General features: G+C 42.1%; 1 protein-coding gene across 1 annotated transcript; it reads right to left on the bottom strand.

The window, feature by feature from the left end:
• Positions 1-2,935: 2,935 nt before the first annotated feature.
• Positions 2,936-10,606, bottom strand: LOC9653952 (G-type lectin S-receptor-like serine/threonine-protein kinase LECRK1). The gene is made up of 3 exons (XM_024669013.1): positions 10,437-10,606; positions 3,387-4,157; positions 2,936-3,230 (listed from the first exon to the last, which is right to left on the bottom strand). Exons 1-3 carry the CDS (start codon positions 10,604-10,606, stop codon positions 2,936-2,938), a joined length of 1,236 nt encoding a protein of 411 aa, XP_024524781.1.
• Positions 10,607-20,598: the final 9,992 nt, after the last annotated feature.

The raw sequence follows: 20,598 nt of genomic DNA, 5'->3' as shown, positions 1-20,598 counted from the left end.
TGGTGGAGGTTTTCTTGGTGGTGGGGGAGGAGGAGTTCTTGGTGGTGGTGGTGGAGGTGTTCTTGGCAGTGGCGGTGGAGGTGTTCTTGGTGGTGGTGGTGGAGGTGTTCTTGGTGGTGGTGGAGGAGGAGTTCTTGGTGGTGGTGGTGGCGGTGTTCTTGGTGGTGGTGGTGGAGGAGATGTTGGTGGTGGTGGAGGAGGTGTCGTTGGTGGTGGTGGTGGAGGTGTTCTTGGTGGGGGTGGTGGTGGTCTTCTAGGTGGTGGTGGTGGTGGTTTTCTAGGTGGTGGTGGAGGTGGAGAACTTGGTGGTGGTGGAGGTGAACAAGCATTTGGAGTAAAATAATAAGGTCCACAAGTGAACTTATTATTTCCATTATTGGTGCATGTGCTTAAGGATTGGCCACTTGATCCACCATTTATGTCTGTTAAGAAAGAACACCCCCGGGGTGCTCTACTTGGATCCACACTCACTCGACAACTCCCAATATCTGTTCCAGTCTTCACTAATTCAAAGATATCAAAGTATCCTCTACTATTTGTAAATGATGAATGACTGTCTCCTGGACAAACCAGGTTTACCTTGGCATCTGAAAGATTTAACAAGATTAGAAAATTACAAAAGATAGATAATTTTTCTTACTGAAGATGCCATTCTGAGAGAGTGAACCACAGTTAGTGCAATAAACATAGCCATCCACTTTGATACTTGTAGTGGCAGCACAAAAATTCTCATTTTTCAGAATGACTGCAAGTAATAAAATTAAATAGAGATATTTTTTGTTTTCCATACTTACATGGTAATATGAGGTAAAAGAACGCCCTTTTATAATCTGCACTGCATTAAGTCAAACATCTAAGGTACAACTAATCAGTTGCTAGACCTTTTTCAAACCCAAATATTCTGATTTATGTGATCTCATATTTTCTCCTTTTTCTATACTAATGATCTTAAAACTTATAGATAATAATAATAATAATAATAAGACTCAAGAATCTCAGTATATTTGTTTAGAAACTTTGCATCTAATATTGGTTCAAATAAATTAGCACAACTATTGGATTAAACTGGTAGTTAACACCTAGATTAAGAAAGAATATTCTTAAAATTGAGTGCCTGACTGAGCTACATGGTGTCACACCATGCTTGGAGTTTAGGAAAGCACACCTTGTTCCTTAATACAGATCAGGCTTTACTGCATACAAGTTATCTAGATGCCCATCCTTATGCTGCATGGGCATCTGGATAGGTGGTACATGTGTTAACATCAAGCATCCCACCTAGATCTCTATGACGTTACTGTTTGGTGTTGGACCCCAATTTTCCCAAGGTAAAAGTCTTTTGTGCAATCTATGTGTCAGCTGTAAATCTCCTTTTAACCTTTAACCTTTATACTTTTGAATTATGGTCCAAAAGAATATTCTTAAAATAACCTTTATTTTTGTTCGTTTTCAAGGTCATCAGGGTCAAAGGAAATAATATATTAAAGAAGATCACTCACCTTGGTGCAACAAGGCTGCCAAGCAATGGTTTCTTCATCTTCCATCACCCACACTTTCTTGCAATGCTTAAGAAAGTAGGTGTCTGTAGCAGCCAGATCACTATTGTGTCCTTGGATGCTTTTATGGAAATAGTGTGGATTTCCACACCAAAAATGTTGCAATTGTTCAAGTTTGGTCAACACCTCTTAGTCTAGTTATTTTCAACAGCTAGATCATATTCTATTTAGCAGTCTATAAAAGCTTGATGCCACTGACATGGTTGTGGAGAACTTCCAGGAAGAAAAGAATTTCTGTCTTTGTCACTTTTGAAGGGCTTAATACCTTCAATATAGAATTGAGCCCAGCAATAGCAAGCTGGCTACACGGGTGAGCTAAGTTAAGCTTGGGTTTGGCTTAAGATCACATATCCTTAACCAAAACTAAGATAACGAAAAAATGATAGCCAAAACATTAAGATCACAAACACCTATATTTTATGTTATTCCATTTACTTTGTTCTATTTGAGATGTGAATGAAATACCACCAAAATAAATGCTCACTTCTCACTATAGTCCCTTTATAAATTGCAATGGTGAATTAAAATGATTTCACTTGGTATAAATTATACCATCATAATCTACTTAATATTTTTATCTAATTATTTTATTCAAAAACTTAATATTAAATAACCAAACTAAGGGTTAAAGCGATCATTCTCTCTCGCCAGCTTCTGGAAATGGCGGCGGCGGCGCCTCCGCTTTGCCCTCCAGGATCTGCACCACGCAGCTCATCACTGGCCTGGATGCTGGATCCTGGTGGATGCACCACAGCGGGATCTTGAGTGCCACTTGCCTGGTTTGGATCGGCAATGCTCTCCAGCTCCGAGGTCATGTACTTGTCGAAGGCGTAGATCAGGAAATACCACTCACCAGGCGGCGGCAGTGGCGCATTCTTGCATTCCTTGTCTCCGCCGCCCAGCTCCATGAGGGCCTTCCTCTTGCCACTCAAGATATCCAGCAGGAGCATCCCAATGCTATAGACATCGGCCTTGGGGGCGATGGATTGGCTCTCGAGCCACTCTGGAGCGAGGTATTCCCTGGTTCCTTGCACGGTGGTGATGCTCATCTATTCTTTTCTCATCATCCTCGCCAACCCAAAGTCGGACACCTTTGGCCAGAGCTCTCGTCTAGCAGCACGTTTTGTGGCTTGATATCGCAGTGGACGATGCGCTCGCCACACTTCTCATGGAGGTATGTCAATCCTTTGGCAATCCCCAGCGCGATTGAGTGTTGTGTCTCCCAGGTTGAGAAGATCTCTTGCGAGGCGGCGAATGAGGACGAGGTGGTCGAGAGAACCGTTTGGCATGAACTGGTAGACGAGGAGGTGGCGGTCTCCCTCGGTGCAGTAGCCGAGGAGGCGGAGCCAAGTTGACGTGGTGTACTCTTCCAATCGTGCTCACCTCGGCCTTGATTGCTTCTCAGCCTGGTTCACGGTGGTGATGTTCTTCATGGCCATGTTTCCTCTATACACGCTCCTGAATCCTCCCGAGCCTAACTCTTCGAGCGACTTGATGGTCGAGTCGAAGTTGTAATCGTTGAAGTAGTAGTCTGCTCGATTCACCTGGACGAGCTTCACCGAGATTGGGGAGTTTTGACAAGCTCCCAGAGGTATGTCATAGTCACATCCCTTCGATTCATCGTTTGGATCAACTCGGTGAAATCCAGGAAGACAGCTGCAAGTTTTTGTGGGCCTGTAGGTGCAGAGAGCGAAAGGTCAAGGTCCACATGTTCCAAAGATGTCGAGCATGGCGGCCCTCCAGACGACGCTCCAGGAGCCACTCTTGTTCTTCGGGCCGAAGTTGTAGATCCTGAGATTGCCATCATCGTCCAGCATAAGTTTCCTCAACACATTCGCATCGTCATAGTCAAGCGCGTAGTCTTGTGAACTCATTGATCCTGATGCCCAGCTCTTTCCAGTTGCGTCGTAAAAGGAAAGGACGCTCAAGTTCAAGACGGCCGGGAACTTGAGAGAACGATCAGGCTGGCAAGCGTTGTTGTTCAAGACGTGCTCTCCGGTTTCGTCATCCAGGCAAGTCATGGTGGAGTTCAGTGTCGGATTTGCAATAGACCAGTATTTTTGCGGGATCTCCAGCTTTAAGTTCTTGAGCAGCACCTGACCACTGTTGAGAACAAGCTGGTATGCTCCAGACTGGGAAATCAACCTCGTGTATCCCAAGGACGGATTTCCTTGTGTGCGGAGCTGCTGCTCGGGCAAAAGGTTGTTCGTTGGAGAGTCGAAGCTCTGCCATGCAACTTTCTTGTCTTTTCCAAGGACAACTAAGTTCCCGTTCTCGAGCAGCGAAGCACTTTCAGCACAACACTGTCCGGGATTGGTTTGCCACAAGGGGACGGAGCTGCTGCCATCAGTGACGGAAAGTCCCCCCTCGGCTTTCAACTCAAGCTTGGCATTTTCACTCACCTGGACAAGCTGCCCGTTTGCCATTGCCATCCAGACGACAGTCTTCTTCGGATCTATATCATACCAGATCGCGAGATTGAAGTTCCGGGTGCTTGAAGACTCAGGCATTACGAATCCAAATCCAAAGGTTCCTTCAGGTGATCTCCAAGGGCTTCCTGTTGTGACAGTGCTTCCGCGCAAGAAGTCGGCCAGGACTCTGCTGTAGTAAGTCGAAGAGAGCAGCAGCATGAGAGTAAGTAGCTTCATGAATGTTGTTTCTGACATGCATTCTCCAAGCTTGCTCTCACTAAGTTTTTCTTCATTTTTGCAGTTCTGTCGTTTTAAGCTATGTGATTATTTCGTTGGAGTTACGTTCCTAGATTGAATTGATCACAGCCCAAGTCAATTGCTGCAAAAGTCATCTACTTTCAGGTTAACTTTGCTAAGGATACTCTTTCTAAGGATACTACTATTATGTTAGAAACACAACAAGTTCTTGTGAGGTATGATCACTTTTTTTCAATTTTTTTAATGCCATGAATTCATAGCAAAAATCAGAAGGATATGAAAAATCATGGAGGATATCTTGTAGTTGACATTGACCAAGTCAAAATCAAATAGCTTTCAAAATTCACTTTTTTCTAACTATTGAGTTTCTGCTTTGTTCACCAGTGGTATACTTGGTTCTTTTCGAGGTTGCACCTCATCCACCTTGGCAACATCTCATGTGGAACATAACACTGAAAAAATAATTTGAGGAAGAAAACCAACTTACTGTCGATTGTGCGAGACCTTGCAAATTCCCTCTTGAACTTGTTTTCCTTGTGATACTTAAGAGGCTGTTGGAACAAATCCAAGAATGGCCCTATTGTGTTCCTAACCTTCTCAAATCCCAAAGCTATCCAGTCATCCATTATGTTCTTTATATATGGACAATGATAAGAGTTCTAGCACCCATTTATACACAGCTCAAGTGTTTAGTAAATTTCACTCAAGCAAGTGAAATAATGCTTATTAAATATTAATCTCAAAACCTAGTATTGATACCTTGTGATAATTGTGAAGGTAAACTCAACTCAATTGGCAATATTAGATCATAACCATTGAAGCACTAGTGGAACTCTATACCCCTATAATATATGCAAGATTCAGACCTTTAAAGGGATGATTATGAAGTATATAAACTTTCATTATTCAGATTAGGATGGTTATTTGTGGTGAACCATTCCATAAAACCATATGTCTATGGATGATAAACACTCATAAAAGTGTGATGTATCTCTAATCGAGACATTAAAACATAAAATGCCTCAATTATAAATATAAGATTATTATTTGAGCTCTAAATAGAAATATTAGAATACCACTTGATTGAGGAAGAAGTACTCAACAATAGTAGCAAAAGAATCAACTTCCATCCAACAAGTCAAGTAGTTGGAGTCAATAATAATATACTTATTGCAAGTAGTTGACTATGGAAAATGTCCCATCAGATCAAATAATATGCAAGGTTTATTAAACAAAATGTAATATTTTAGTTATTTCATTGATCATTTTTCTAATCATGCTACACTATTGTGAACATTGCTGAAGTCATTAACATCATTTTTCATATAGTATATAGATTGTGAATAGACATTTATAGATCTTAAAGGGTTGTTGATAACTCTTTTAGTATTGGTGTATCCTGAATACACTCAACCTTTTATTTTTTGCATAAATACTTTTAATATCAGTTTTGAAATTGTGTTGATGCAAAAAAGCCTAAGTGTGTCTAGTTAGTGCCATCCCATAATATACATTAGCTGTATATTATAACCAACAAAAGTGAATTATTCCATATGAGTGTTTAGTAACCTTTATGGGTTTTGAGAAGCTTCATGCATAGTTTTATGGTTCTCAAATATTATTAGAAGGTGATCATATTGTGATTACTTCATTATTATAGTGGAAGAACTTGGTTGATAGTATTATTCAGTGGGCTCTAAAGTTTTAGATATATGATTTCAAGGTTGTTCATTATTCAGGGAGTTCTATAACTAATACTGATGCCTTTTCTTAAGTTATTCTCCTTTCATCACTCTCTTCTTTTGGTTTTGATGAGCCTATTATTCTAGTATCAATGGATTTCTTAAACAAGGATTTTATGTCTAACAATTGCTGTATATGATGTTTAGTGTTTTTTTTAAGGTGCAGAACAATATTTACTTTCCCTTGATAAGGTTTGTAAAGCTCAAAAGATTAAGCATCTTTATATTTGAATAAAACTAAGTTAGATGACTTCCCAGGAAGTCCAAATTTAAGAGTTTACATTTGGTATTAAAGAGGTATCAAGTTTGACTTTGTTAATTAGGTTAGGGGAATTATGTTGAGATTAACATGTGGCAAGTTTAGTTTGCCTTTAGCTATAGCTCTTAACTTCCATTCACAAGGGCATGAACTTGCAAGGAAGGGTGGTGAATTAATGATCCATAAGGGATCAAATAAGTGGGCATTATTTTTTCTAATCAATTAAGGGTCTTGGAGCATGGACCATATTTGAGCTCACGAGTTGAAGAGTTGAGCTTAATTTTTAATTGTAATTTAATACAAACATTAAAATATTAAGGTTATGGCAAATCTAATAATTTCATAACTCTCTACACATTATATAGATAAAAATGTTTTAAAGGACAAATCTTGTTCTAGCAATTTAAATATTAATTATATGCTATGTTTTTTAGAATATAAAATAAGATATTTCTAGAAAAAGTATTCTTGTCACTTCCTCTTAAATCTGTACTTTGTGTTTTCTAGCTAGTAAATATCAAGTTTTTCAGACTTTAAAAATTATTAAATTTGAAATAAGATTCTATATAAGTCTATATAACTATTTGAAAGGAAAAAAATAACCATTGATATAATCTTGTTACATATAAAAGAGAGACTTGGTTCTTCTCTAGAATACATTCTTGAGGGGTTTGTCATAATATAGTATTTAGAATTTATGGATCTTCATTTGCACTTTTATTCGAAGAAAGAGAAGTACAAATGTTTATGGGTTTTAATGTTGGTAATTTTAACTTTTGCAATATTTCTTCCCAAAGTAGTAATTCAAGGGCTAGAAGCTGTAATAATCATCTCATTGCATAACACAACCAAAAAATAAAAAAGAAAAAAAACGAAGAGGATAGTAAAGATAGTGATCACGAGTTAGAGATAAATGCAATGACAAAGGGTGCAACAAATTAAGTGAAAAAAATTATTTTTTTATTTGTTTAAAAAAATTGCAACTCTGTGACTTTCAAGAAATGTCTTATATGTTTTTTGGTTCCAATGGAAACAATGGCAATGATCAATATGATGCAACGCATTGCAATATCATGCACTCAAAGACTACTATAAAATATTTTTTAGGATGGTAAAAACAAAAATTGAGACACATAAGTACTATGGGTAGTATTGCAAAAGAACACTTACAAGTATATGAAATGAAAAGTGAAATGAAAAATTATTTTTTAATTAATTATATAAAGGATAATAAGTTTATATTATTGATAGAGAATAAACATCAATAGTCTTGGAAACTCTAGTTAACTCCAAAAGTCTTCTGCAACTTAGCAATAGTAATGCTTGGTGTATATAAATATCCACTGTAATGTTGATGAAAATGTAGTACATATGTTTGCAAGGAGTATATGCCTTCCTATGTTCCTTGCATTTTATAAAGTCTGGACATGTGCAAGAAAGTCGCTCTTGAATGATGATTGTATACTTTTCATTTTCTATTTGACTATATACTCCTTTACAAGCATAGTGATGTACTTCATTGAGACAATCTCACATTCAAGCATTTAAGCCAAACTTATTTTACCCTACTTTTGCTTGGAGATGGTATTAATAAATTTAATTGCTTTACCTTTTTCTGCTAGCCTCTTGTGCATCTTTGTGTGAACAATTCTGGTTCTCTCACTCATGTCTTCAACTCTCTTCTCAAAATTGAAATTAAATTTCTCAAGGTTTTCAATCTTATCTGAGGAGAGCACAACCTCATTAGCAACTGGCCATTCTTTAAATACTATATCAGGTTTAGTCATTATAGTTTCTTCAAGCCACTTTGTATAGTTTGCATCAGTGTTGCAACAATATAGCCAACACCATCTTGAAATTTTTGCTTGCTTTTATTCCTTATGGAAACATGGGACTAGAATAGAAGCAGACTTATCACCATGGATCTAGGCCCAATATTTGCCCCTTAGAAGCATCTTTAAACATTTTACATTTAATTTTTCTAGCACTCGACAGATTGCCCATTGTTTTGGCTCTATTTTATGGTAAGTGATTTTCAAACTATTAAGATGCACTCTCTTCATCAATTACTAGAGGTGATTTAGTCTAGGGGTAGTGTTTTTAAGCAAAATGGTACTCAACATCAAGCCTATGAGAGCTTTTCACTCCAACATTTGTGCCAACTTCTTCACTAGCAAAGGAAAAATGATGTTTTGAATAAACAGCCTTTATATCACCAATAGAAGTCTGGGGAATATACTCCATAGATGTGTTGCAAACCACTTCCTCCACTGCAGTTGCCATTGTTCGTGTTGGTGGAATCACTTTCTTCTTCATCCGATCATGTGACATCTCAATTGAAGGTTTTGTTCTCATATATCTTCCTTGCTCAAATGCCAAGACTTTTGAAAATTACTTTATAGTGCATATCAAATTCAATAGACGGGCTTTGTATAAACTCATTTTCCCTTTCTGTGCCTTAGAGGAACACTAGTTCTAATGTTTACTCTTTGAGAGATTCATAGTTGGGGTGTATGCAAGATCCTCAAGTGGTTAATTCTAATGAAAAAGACGATATTAAAAGGCAATAAAATGAGAAAAAAAAAAACCAACTTGAAGAGAGTGATGTCCCTATTGGAACATCTTAACTTCCTACCACCCTAACCACGATTTAAATTGTGGGAGATAACTTACGTCTGTATGGCCATCTTCATGCCACCACATTTGAATCTTATTTGTTTTTGCCTCATGCTCTTCTTCAAAAAGTGCAACTTACCATTGTTTGCACAACTCTTTAAACACTAATTGGAAATTTGGCTTGATAAAGTGGCAGTATTAGTTTAGGCTCTAAGCCCAATGGAACTCACAAGTCCTATCACGACCTTTTAGGGTTGACCATTCCCAAAGACTATCTGGACTCCATTCTAATTAGCCCTAAGCCTTATTTGCCATGAAACCGCAAAAGTTGGCAAGCTTATTAGTCCGTTTTAGTACAATGTTAGAGAGGGACTTCCAAAATATTTTTTGGGCCATCTAGTTTTGTACTTCAAACTCTATTATTGTAATTGTCAAGTTGTAGTCTATGAAAATGGTAATGTTTAAAACCATTTTAAGACAATGAGAAAAAATAACTACCTTAGATCATATACATGAGCTCCCATGGTTATCCCCCTCTATATGGTCAAAATATACCCATGCATTAGCAAGGCCACTTAACCCAGATATATCCATTTGAGAAACAAGATCTATATTAGAGGTGAGGCTTATGGTAGACATTTTGAAGACGAAGGGGCACTTTTACTCAATAACGACTTGATCTGAAAATAAATTCTTATGGATAAACTCATATAGACAAGTCCATTTTAATTCAAGGATAGAGTCAATTTTTTATTGGAGTTTCCCCTCTCGAGATTCACACATTTAAGATTTTACCCTAAATAAAACAAAATGTAAAAGAGATACTATTAAAAAGTATGTAATATTATTTTCTTACCTCCTTAGGCTAATTGCAAGTTGCATGTATCATAATAACTCCCACAAGCTAACTTCATCCAATTGAGTCTTCTCGCAACCTGGATTGAGTAGGGTGCTTATGATAAAATCCTTAGCACTAACTTTTGAATATATTTTGAAGTTGCAGATGAGTTTTTCATAGTCTTTATTTATATTGCATCTTTGAAACAATTGACTAAACTCTTTTATATGGGGCTGGGTAGTTTTTGAGCTGAGCTCAAGTTAATGAAAGTCAACAAAAGTCAAAGGAAGTCAATACAATCCCCTAACTAGCGAAAGTTTAATGGCACTACCTTAGTTCGTCCCGAACCAAGAATTTTTAACATAAAATCTAGGTGTTTAAAGTATTCCATAAGCTCATGTAGATTATTGGTTCGACACGAATTAATCTTTTAGTCTACAAAGAAAGAAAATAATATATTAAACAACATAATTTATATTAAAATCAGAATATATCCAATCTTCTTCTACTTCTATATCCAGAAAAGTAGAAATGGGTATAGTGGAATGCTCCTTCACTATAGGCTCATGTTGTATGTAATGTTGTGCCATACATTCAGCATAAATATGTAAGTGGAATTGACTTCGGTCCATATGATCATCCATATCATCAAGATCAAGCGTATGGACTGAAACACTGTGTGTGATAAGTCTAAACCTAATGACATAGAAACATTTGAGAATAAATATTATAGATTATTTCAAGCACTAACATCACCTGTTGCAAAATCTCATAAGAATGTCCTCAAAGGCACCCTCCTTCTCAAGTGCAAAAACAGCTTGGCTTGTCTCTTTCGCTGCCTGCACCATTGATCCAAATCCTGCTATAGCATCAAGCACAATCCCCTTTGGCGGACAGAATAACTCCAACAAGATTTGTATGGCCATGACCAAACAATGTCAATAACCAGGGAACGTTGGGTGAAGAATGTTCGAGTCAATCACATTTGGGATGATGTTTGTAGAGTTGTCATATCCTGGTAAAGCAAGAGCAACACGCTCATCAACTAGTGTGGCATTATGCTAGTTCCCAATGTGGCATAGAGCATGGTAGTTCCAGGAATAAATCTGGAAAAAATTAGAATAGAGTTAATTTATAAATGAAGAAGACACACACCTTTCACTTCTGCCCACTAGTGCCTTTTATGTCCACCGCCATACTCGAAAGAAGGCAGCCAAATGAAAACTCAACAAATCCATCATCGTTGTCAGCCAAGTGTGTGAGAAAGCCTTCCCACATTAGAGAGCGGGGAAGGATCATGATAACCACACCCTCGTATGTCATGAAGCTGCTCACAACCTTTAAGGCTTGGGAAATGTGTTGGGCCTGCAACACATTCCATGACGGAGTATCCCCCTACGATGGTTGCATTCCATCGGGAAGATCGAAAAAGATGAAATTAATCTTCCCATAAGGTGTGAGCTGACCCAGACCATGGATCCACCAATCAAGCATGTAGAGCTCCTGATTAGTAGCATCTAAAAGCTGTGTGTAATCCCCAATGAGAACAACAACTTCCCCAACACTGCCCGTTGGGGATAGAGGGCGAACCTAAAATTCAATTATTAGAACTAAAAGTTGGAGATAAAATTCATGCTTACTAACCTGTTTATGCATAGTTGTAGAGGAGAGCTCTTCTAGGTTGTCATTTGTAGCCATAGGGAGGGATGGGAAGAATATCTTAGTCCACTGAGAAGATTGATGGCTGCTCTTTGCAACATCTATAAAAAAAAGTGAAGTCAAGAATGAATAAAAGAATGTTCCAAATCAAAGTCCTTACTCTCATGAAAGGCTTTATGATGGCCCCTTCGGGGGTTGCGAGGAGTAGGGACTGGAATCTCTTATGCTGGAATTTCCTGTACAGTTTCCTCTAGTTTAATGGTATTTGGATTTGGCATTTTCTGAATGGTTTCTTAAGTGTCTGGGTTTAGTTGTTGAACTTCAACAACGTCGTTATCATAGTCAAAAAGAGCCTCTGGAAAATAAGAATATAACTCAAGGTTAATATTTCCTAGCCAAGTGCTGAGTTTCAAGTGAACCTAGATGACATTCAAGGTAGAGATTTAGCTCAAAGTCCGATGTCAGCATCTGCTCCACGAGTTCAAGGTACTACGGGCATAGCTCCCTCTCATGTGTACAAGGACAGTAGAACTCTGGCTCATACATCCCAAGCTTCTTGCCTCTAGTCAGGAGCTTCTGCAAAACACCGGTTGTGTATACCGGTATGCCGGGGCAATATTTTAAATATCTACAAAGTAAAACAAAAATATAAATACCAATATATAAATGAGAATTGAGAAAATATCTATAAATCATGTGCCTCGCAAGAAATGGTTGTCCTAGTTGATTCTTGAACTCAGCCGAACTCGTCCCACCACATGGAAGCCAACCATTCCCTAGCTCCGCAAGACAAGCACGAATATATTCTTTGAGAGTGATACCTGTGCAGGTGCTGGAAAGAAACTTCTTGTCCCAAACTTGTAGCATCTCCTCATCAGCGGCAATACTCTAAGAAATGTATGCCTTCTCCTTCATCACCTTCTCCATCTTTATCTCGCAGCGTTTTTTGTTGTTTCACAGCCAAGTGTTGAGAAGTTCCAAGTAGACACTTTGTTCAACAAAGGACATTTTACTCTTGGAGATGTTGTAAATGAGTTCCTTCGGTGCTTTATCAGTTCCTACACACACAAAGAGTTATGAAATGTTTCAGAAATTTTAGAAGAACTTACAAACACAAGAACAAATCTCTGCAATGCTATCAAGCCATTCCTGCCCGCGTCATATGTCTGCAATCGAGAGCAACTTTTTCACCTTTATTCTCTTTGTATTCAAAATTCACTACTCAATCGTATACCACTCCATCTTCTTCTGCTGCTCGTCCCCTCGGGCATTTTTAAAGAATGACACTCTTTCTCCTTTGATTATGGGCTGTAAGAAACATTATGTAAGTTGATACATACTTCAATACTAATTTACTTTCGCCCAGACAGCAACTAGAAAATCAAGTGGTAGCTGGTACCAAGTTTACAATTTTTGGCCTTTCCTAGCTGCTAGCTTCACTTGAATTGCTTCAAATACCTCACGATTGTACAATGTTTGGACCTCCTCTAGCGAGAGTATACCGATAAACCAAAGGTGCTCAATGTCATGTACCAATGTATGAGCTTGAAACACAAATTGGTTTAGCCTGCAAAAACACAATATTGGCTAAGTTTACAAAAAATAAATTCTTACATGTTGATCTTATGGCATGCCATGTTGAACTTCACAGTGTGCTCCCGAGTCATTAGTTCCACAAATGTGACTGGAACACTAATATATTGTTCTTCGTCATCTTGGAACTTCTCTTGAATGCATTTCCAAAATGCCAACCACCTATGGTTTCCATCGATCACCCAAAAGAGCTTTCCAATGAACCTTGTTGTCTCCACATGTTGTCATAAGAATCCATCAAACTCACGAGACTTTCGCAACCATATAGGATCCCATTTATCCTCAAGTTCAGTAGTCACTAACTGTGAGACACAAAATCCCTAGGCCCCAAAGTGGAGCTGAAAGGGTGCCACATGGTAGTGGCCGAAGCGAAAGCCAAACGAGCGTAACACGTTTGGACTAAAAGCTCCGACTTGAAAAGGTCAAGAGTGGGAGTGGAACTCCCAACAAAGGGCTTGAGGAACGAGCACAAAGCGAGCAATAAGCGAGACTCCAAAAAGGGACCCGAAATGGACCCGAGATGGACCCGAGGTGGAGTCCGAGATGGAGTCCGAGATGGAGTCCGAGATGGAGTCCGAGATGGAGTCCGAGATGGACCCAAGATGGAGTCCGAGATGGAGTCCGAGATGGACCCGAGATGGAGTCTGAGATGGACCCAAGATGGAGTCTGAGATGGAGTCCGAGATGGACCCGAGATGGAGTCCGAGATGGACTCGAGATGGAGTCCGAGATGGACCCAAGATGGAGTCCGAGATGGACCCGAGATGGAGTCCGAAGTCGAGACCGGGACCGAGACCGAGACCGAGTCCGAGATCGGGACCGAGACCGAGACCGAGATCGGGATCGAGACCGAGACCGAGACCGAGGTTGAGGCCGAGACCGAGACCGAGACCGAGGCCGAGGCCGAGACCGAGCCCGAGTCCAAGTCCAAGTCCGAGCCCGAGTCCGAGTCTGAGAGGGTGAAAGCCCAAAGTGTTCGTCTCCCAGACCCTAGGGGGTTTGGTGAGCTCCAAAAGTATAGTAGGGGGAGGACTGCAGTGGAGCCAGTTTGGCCAGGAAAGGCCAGTTTGGCCCAGGAAGGCCAGACCCAGTGTTGGGTGATGAGCTGCCCACTGGGAAGTCCAAGACTAGAGTGAACACAGACCGACAAGCGGGGTAGCTTGGTGAAGTGTTCAAGAGCTGGCTCTAGTTCCCCCGGGAGATCGACTGGCCAATGCTCCCAGTCCAAGTGTGGGTGGCACTACCTACTTGGATACCTGTCGTGGCTCAATGGAACCTCGCTCTAAGCCCATGGCTAGAGCACCAAAAGGCAAAAGGCGGGGAGAGTACCCATGAGGCTTGGGTAAGGCCACGGTGTTCTGAAATGTTGTCCCAAAGTCCCAAACGGTGAAAGGGAAGAGGAGTAGGCCTCTAATGCAGTGACCAAGGATATGGTCACATGGTGAGGAAGTCCCAAAGGATAGTGGGACTTAGTGGTCAGGCCTGCGGGCCTTGATCTAGTGGCAGTGTTGGCGAACACAGCCAGAGACTAAAAGGGAGTGGTTAATCTCCACTCAATCGGAGGTGCGGTTAAGTGACTAAAGCGATTAATCTCCACTCAATCGGCCAAACCCATAGTGATCAAGGCAGCTGCCTTTTCCTGAAGACCAAGACCATTGAGGCTGGCCTCGGTGCTTCCTCTAAAATAAAAAGCAAAAATATTATAACATCTAACTTGTAATGCAAAGAAAACCTGTGGCATTTTAAGTTCAAGTCCCTTGTTGGAAGTTTCAGGTAGTCAAGCTTGATTTATATCTGCTCTCGCAAGAAAATTTTGTAAGTAAAAGATATCAAAAATAGATTGTAAACTATAAGAAAAGCAAAGGAATAAAACACAAGTATAGCACATGTGGTTTTGACCTTTATCCTATGGTGTTTTACCAGAGGATAACACCACGAAGCGGAACCTAAACCTTCTTTATGCCACGTGACATATGCCATGTGTCATATGCCACATGTCCAAAGGACAGTGGTGCGGAACCCAAGGTTCAGGGCCTTGGGCCACTGAATGAAGGAACGGTGCCAAACTCCCAAGTGTGGTGCCTTGGGGTGTTGGTCATGGGACCGAACACATGGAGCACTTAGACCAAGTGCAAAGGTTAAGTGGCATGGATGCCATTCTCGGGGCTAGCAAACCCCAAGTCCTGAGTGGGACTTATGGAGGTTGTGAATGAGACTCCTCCAAGTGGTCGAAGGTGCGGTTAAGTGACTAAAGTAAAATAGAAAAATTTAGTCTCTTACATGCTGGTCTTGGCATTGGAATGTTGGTTACTCTAGGACTGTTCCAAGTCGCTCTAGGCTCCTGTCCCTTCGCTCCTTGGGCTTTATGCTCGGGAGTTGCTCCGTGGTTCAGTTCCATCACATACCAGCTCGTTACGCTAGGCCATGCCCAATCACCTTAGTCACATCGGTGGTCCAACACCACCTTCATTGCAATCCCGTCTCTCCAAGACTGGGCCATCCATGAGTGGTCATCCCAGATCCACTCCTTAGCATCCTTAGGATGCCCGCAAACATGAGGAATAGCCTTCCCCAATATCTCCTTTCTAGTCCCCACCGAGTCCCTTTTTGCCCTTGGCCGTATTCGCTAACACTGCCACTGGATCAAGGCCCACAAGCCCGACCACTAAGTCCCACAGTCCTCTAGGACTTCCTCACCGCATGACTGTATCCTTGGTCACTACACCAAAGGCCTATTCCTCTTCCTTTCCACAATCTGGGCCTTTAGGACAACATTTCGGAACACCGTGGCCTTACGCAAGCCTTGTGGGTACTCTCCCCACCTTCCGCCTTTAGGTGCTCTAGCCATGGGCTTAGAGTGAAGTTCCGTTGAGCCATGCCTGGTATCCAAGTAGGTAGTGCCACCCACACTTGGATTGGGAGTATCGGCCAGTCGATCTCCTGGGGGAACTAGAGCCGGCTCTTGAACACTTCACCAAGTTACCCCGTTTGTCGGTCCGTGTTCACTTTAGTCTTGGACTTCCCAGTGGGCAGCTCATCACCCAACACTGGGTACAGCCTTCTTGGGCCAAACTGGCCTTTCCTGGCCAAACTGGCTCCACTATAGTCCTCCACCTTACTATACTTTTGGAGCTCACCAAACCCCCCAAGGTCTAGGAGACGAACGCTTTGGGCTTTCACCCTCTTAGACTCGAACTCGGACTCGGACTCGGACTCGGACTCGAACTCGGTCTCGGCCTCGGCCTCGGGCTCGGACTCAGGCTCAGACTCGGGCTCGGACTCGAGCTCGGGCTCGGGCTCGGTCTCGGTCTCGGTCTCGGTCTCGGTCCCAGTCTTAGTCTTGGTCTCGGTCTCGATCCCGGTCTCGGTCTCGACCTCGGACTCCATCTCGGGTCCTTCTTGGACTCCATCTCGGATTCCATCTCGGGTCCATCTCGGACTCCATCTTGGACTCTGTCTCGGTCCATCTCAGACTCCATCTCGGGTCCATCTCGGACTCCATCTCGGACTCCATCTCGGACTCCATCTCGGACTCCGTCTCAGACTCCATCTCGGACTGCATCTCGGACTCCGTCTTGGACTCCATCTCAGACTAAATCGGTCTCGGTCTCGGTCTCGGTCTCGGTCCCAGTCTTAGTCTTGGTCTCGGTCTCGATCCCGGTCTCGGTCTCGACCTCGGACTCCATCTCGGGTCCTTCTTGGACTCCATCTCGGATTCCATCTCGGGTCCATCTCGGACTCCATCTTGGACTCTGTCTCGGTCCATCTCAGACTCCATCTCGGGTCCATCTCGGACTCCATCTCGGACTCCATCTCGGACTCCATCTCGGACTCCATCTCGGACTCCGTCTCGGACTCCATCTCGGACTCCATCTCGGACTCCGTCTTGGACTCCATCTCAGACTAAATCTCGGACTCCATCTCGAACTCCGTCTCGGTCCTTTTGGGTCCCTTTTTAGAGCCTCGCTTATTGCTCGCTTCGTACTCATTCCTCGAGCACTTTGTTGGGAGTTCCACTCCCGCTCTCGACCTTTCAAGGCGGAGCTTTTAGTCCAAACGTGTTACGCTTGTTTGGCTTTCGCTTCGGCCACTACCACGTGGCGCCCTTCCGGCTCCACTTTGGGGCCTAGGGATTTTGTGTCTCACAACTCCACCACCCATAGACGAAGTTCAATGTCCTCATCGAACAGTAAACCCTTTTATAAAGTAACACCTACATGTATTACCCTTTCCATCCTTGGCACCCAGCCAATATTTATCTATGGTTTGACACCGAAGGCTCACCATGCCTTGTCCATCCTCTAAGGAGCATAGTCTCTTCAACTTAGAGGCTTATTCAACCACTTGTGTTGGTTCTCTCCGTTTATTGATTTAGTCTTTGCTAAACCTATTAAAGACACCGTCTCTATCTTAGTCCATTACTCCTCAAATAGTCTTAGTTTCCATAGAGATAACTTTTGCACTTTGGAACTTTTACTTTTGACTTCTCAAAGTCAATTTATTAGGTGTCTCCAACACCTTGCATTGCACATATTGTGCAACTCCACTTCCCCATCCTAAGAAGTTCTCTAGTTGAGGGCACCATCATCCTCTCTTCTATATCGTGCCTCCTTTGGCACTAAGTTCCAGTTATTATAATTTGTGTTAGGGCTGCCCATGGCCTTATTATTTGGCTACCTTACTACTCCCCCCTTGGAGCTTCCACTTTCACCAAATCGGAGCGGTTGGGAATCCATTCTTGGGAAAACATTGCCTTTCCCACAATCCGTTAGCACCCAACACATTAGTGTTTTTAGCCTAACTTTGCCATTTGGATTTTTCCCCATGATTCCCATGGCTCTTTCTTAGCCATTAGTCTTTTGCTCCTATCCTTGATTGTTGCACCTAGCAACATAGGATCGCTACCTCCATTCCCGAGGTATCCTTTCAGTTCTATAGCGAAGGCTTTTGCTTTGCCAAGTCCAGAGGGTGTTCACCCCTAGTACATCTCTTTAGCATTTTCTACTATGGGCTTTATCTATGGCCCAATTTTATGACCCTCTCACGGGTCTCTTATAGAGACTACTTTCCTCGGACTCACCATGCCATCGCATGGACATAACTTATTTCTCTTAGGTGCTTTTCCCACTTGGTCATCTTGACCAAGCCACACCATCATAAACAGTTCAAATCAACACTTTGAACCGGGAACTTCATTTCTTAGCCAACCAAGGACCGTGTCCTTATTTGGCCACAAGATCACCTAGTGATCTCACCTTGGCACCTTAACAGAGTTGCCAATAGGTACTTGGTCTTCTAGACCCTCAAATTGTTGAACATAACCCCGGGGGCATCCCCCACACTTGGCGGTGCACCCAAGCCAGCCCTTACGACTAAAGGTCTATAGCAACTGAGACTGGGTGTCCCCATCTCATTCACCACATCCTTGGTGCCACTCACACTAAGTGTTCAAGTTAGATATGTTGAGCCACACTAAGCAATCTAACCGTGCATTACGACTCCGAGGCATCCCTTGCTTGGCGGTGTGCCCAAACTAGTTTCCTCACTGAGAGTCCATGACCACCGAAAAATGAGTGTCATATTCCAAACCATCACCACGCCCTAGTGATTTGGGACTCGAACCCAAGCACTAGAGGGTCGGGACTCGAACCCAACCTCCGTATATGCATCTACAGACGGCATCATACCGGATGCCTGGCATGACTCCCCACGCTGGTGCACTAACTTATATTTAAAGTGCGCTATAGATCACAGCTTAGGAACTTAGTTCCTCCACCCTACCAAGTCTTCTCATTTGACAAGTTTGTGATCATGCATGGACTCCTCCATGCTTGGCCTCATGGGCCACCCCTTTTGAAGTTAGCATCTCAACTAGGGTATTTGTCCCCCTAACTTGCCAATCTCATTTAGCAAGTCATTCGACCACCGTAACATGGTTCATGCATAAGCGTGAAAGTCCTTAGCCATCGACTTTCGTTCAAAGCCCTCTCTTTGAACTCTTGGGGACTACTTCCCCAACCTTGATAGCCTCGCCTCATGGCCAACTTCAAGACCACGCTTCTGCGGTGCCATTCTGATTTCGCGCACTCTAGGAACCATTTACACTTGGCTTTCTAGGTATTTATCTACTTAAAATTGTCTTTGGGAACCTTCAAGGAACTCTGTTCCTTAGTTTGCTAAAGCTTCTCCTTCGCAAGCTCCCCACTCCCCATATGGTCTAACATGAATAATTCCACATTTTAGACTCTCCATGGCATCGTGGTTGCTAGTAGCAACATTCTTGAGCACCCTCTTGATTCTCCATTGCCAACTTGCATAACCACCGTTGGTTATGCCCTTCGATTTCTATAGTTTGATTCCATCCCAATACTACTTGCCTTTGGCCTCATATGTTTCCTTTGGTTATTCTCTTCCAAACTAGGAGGATAGTTTTGCACCTTCTACCATGCCTTAGCAAATATTCATAGGGATGAACCTACCCAATAGCTTAGGGAATGGTTCCTCAATTTGGGCATGCTCACCTTATAATCCCATATACCGGGATTAACATTGCTACTTATGGGCCTCTATATGCCCATTACTAGCCTTGCCAAAATCCCATTTTTGGCTTTGTCCAAATTGGGTAGACGGATTTCTTCTGTCTCCAGAACCTTGGATGTTTAGATAGCACCTCCTATCCATCATTCACTAAGGACTTAGTCCCTTAGGATTTATCTAATGCCCTTGTGACTCTAAACACCACCTCTTGGGGTTCTAGAGTGTTTGGGTATCCCAATGATGGCGTCCTTGATAATGACCATTTCCTTTTATGACATTGACCTTCTATATCGCAACATAAGCAACTTATCCCCAATAAGGGTATATTTAACTTTTTTATACCATTAAAAAGTCTTGGGTAGCTACCTTCTACCCGTTTAACCAATTACCTGCACCTCATGCTTAGTTGCCTCATAGTTGTCAAGTCCTACAACTCATTGCTTGGTGCTTCCACACTTCCATCATTATCTGGGTCACCACACTTCAACCACATGCCTTCCAGCATAGGCTATGCCATTCCCATTTCCATTGGGATTCCCTTGGCCAAGGGTTCTCATGAACCCATCAACATAACCTCAAGGCATCACATCTTGGCCCATTTGGTGTCTCCACACCATCGGCTCGATGTGTTTGCCTTTATGACACTTTGCACTTGTGTCTAAGTCTTTGCCAAGACCAACCCAGTCGTTTCTCATACCAACTATCCATTAGCACTGCACCATAGAGTTCATGCACAACTTTGTGTCAAAGTTATTTTCTTCTAGGGAACTCTTTCCCACGACTTTAGCATGGCACCTTCTGCCATCAATGAGATACATACTACTCTCATGCTTGGATCTCAAGATCCTCCCTATTCTTTGTGGGGCACCACACACCTTAGTCCAAATGCTTTCCTCAAGCCCTTAGGATTATTCCTTGACTTTATTGGAGTCATTCAACCTTTTGGACTTTATTAATCTGACGACCCATAAGGTCCTACTTTTGACGTGCTAGCTCACTGGAATACAATTCTTTGTATTCATGTCCTACTCACAAGGACCATCTTTTGCAAGTGTTACTTCGACACTTGATTTGTTCTCTAGGGGCAACCTTTTGCCCCTTATGACCACTTGTCCATATGATGAGAATA

This window comes from Selaginella moellendorffii, unplaced genomic scaffold, assembly GCF_000143415.4.
Source record: "Selaginella moellendorffii unplaced genomic scaffold, v1.0 SELMOscaffold_4, whole genome shotgun sequence".
Lineage (NCBI taxonomy): Eukaryota > Viridiplantae > Streptophyta > Lycopodiopsida > Selaginellales > Selaginellaceae > Selaginella > Selaginella moellendorffii.
Note: the sequence above shows the minus strand (reverse complement) of the source record. Positions and strands in the feature narration are given on the sequence as shown.

Coding starts and splice junctions, on each gene's coding strand:
- LOC9653952 (XM_024669013.1), bottom strand. CDS start 10,606: ATGGCCATACAAATCTTGTTGGAGTTATTCTGTCCGCCAAAGGGGATT. Junction 4,158..10,436: donor CTTATGAGATTTTGCAACAG/GTGATGTTAGTG, acceptor GACTTACTACAG/CAGAGTCCTGGCCGACTTCT. Junction 3,231..3,386: donor GACTATGACGATGCGAATGT/GTTGAGGAAACT, acceptor CTGCACCTACAG/GCCCACAAAAACTTGCAGCT.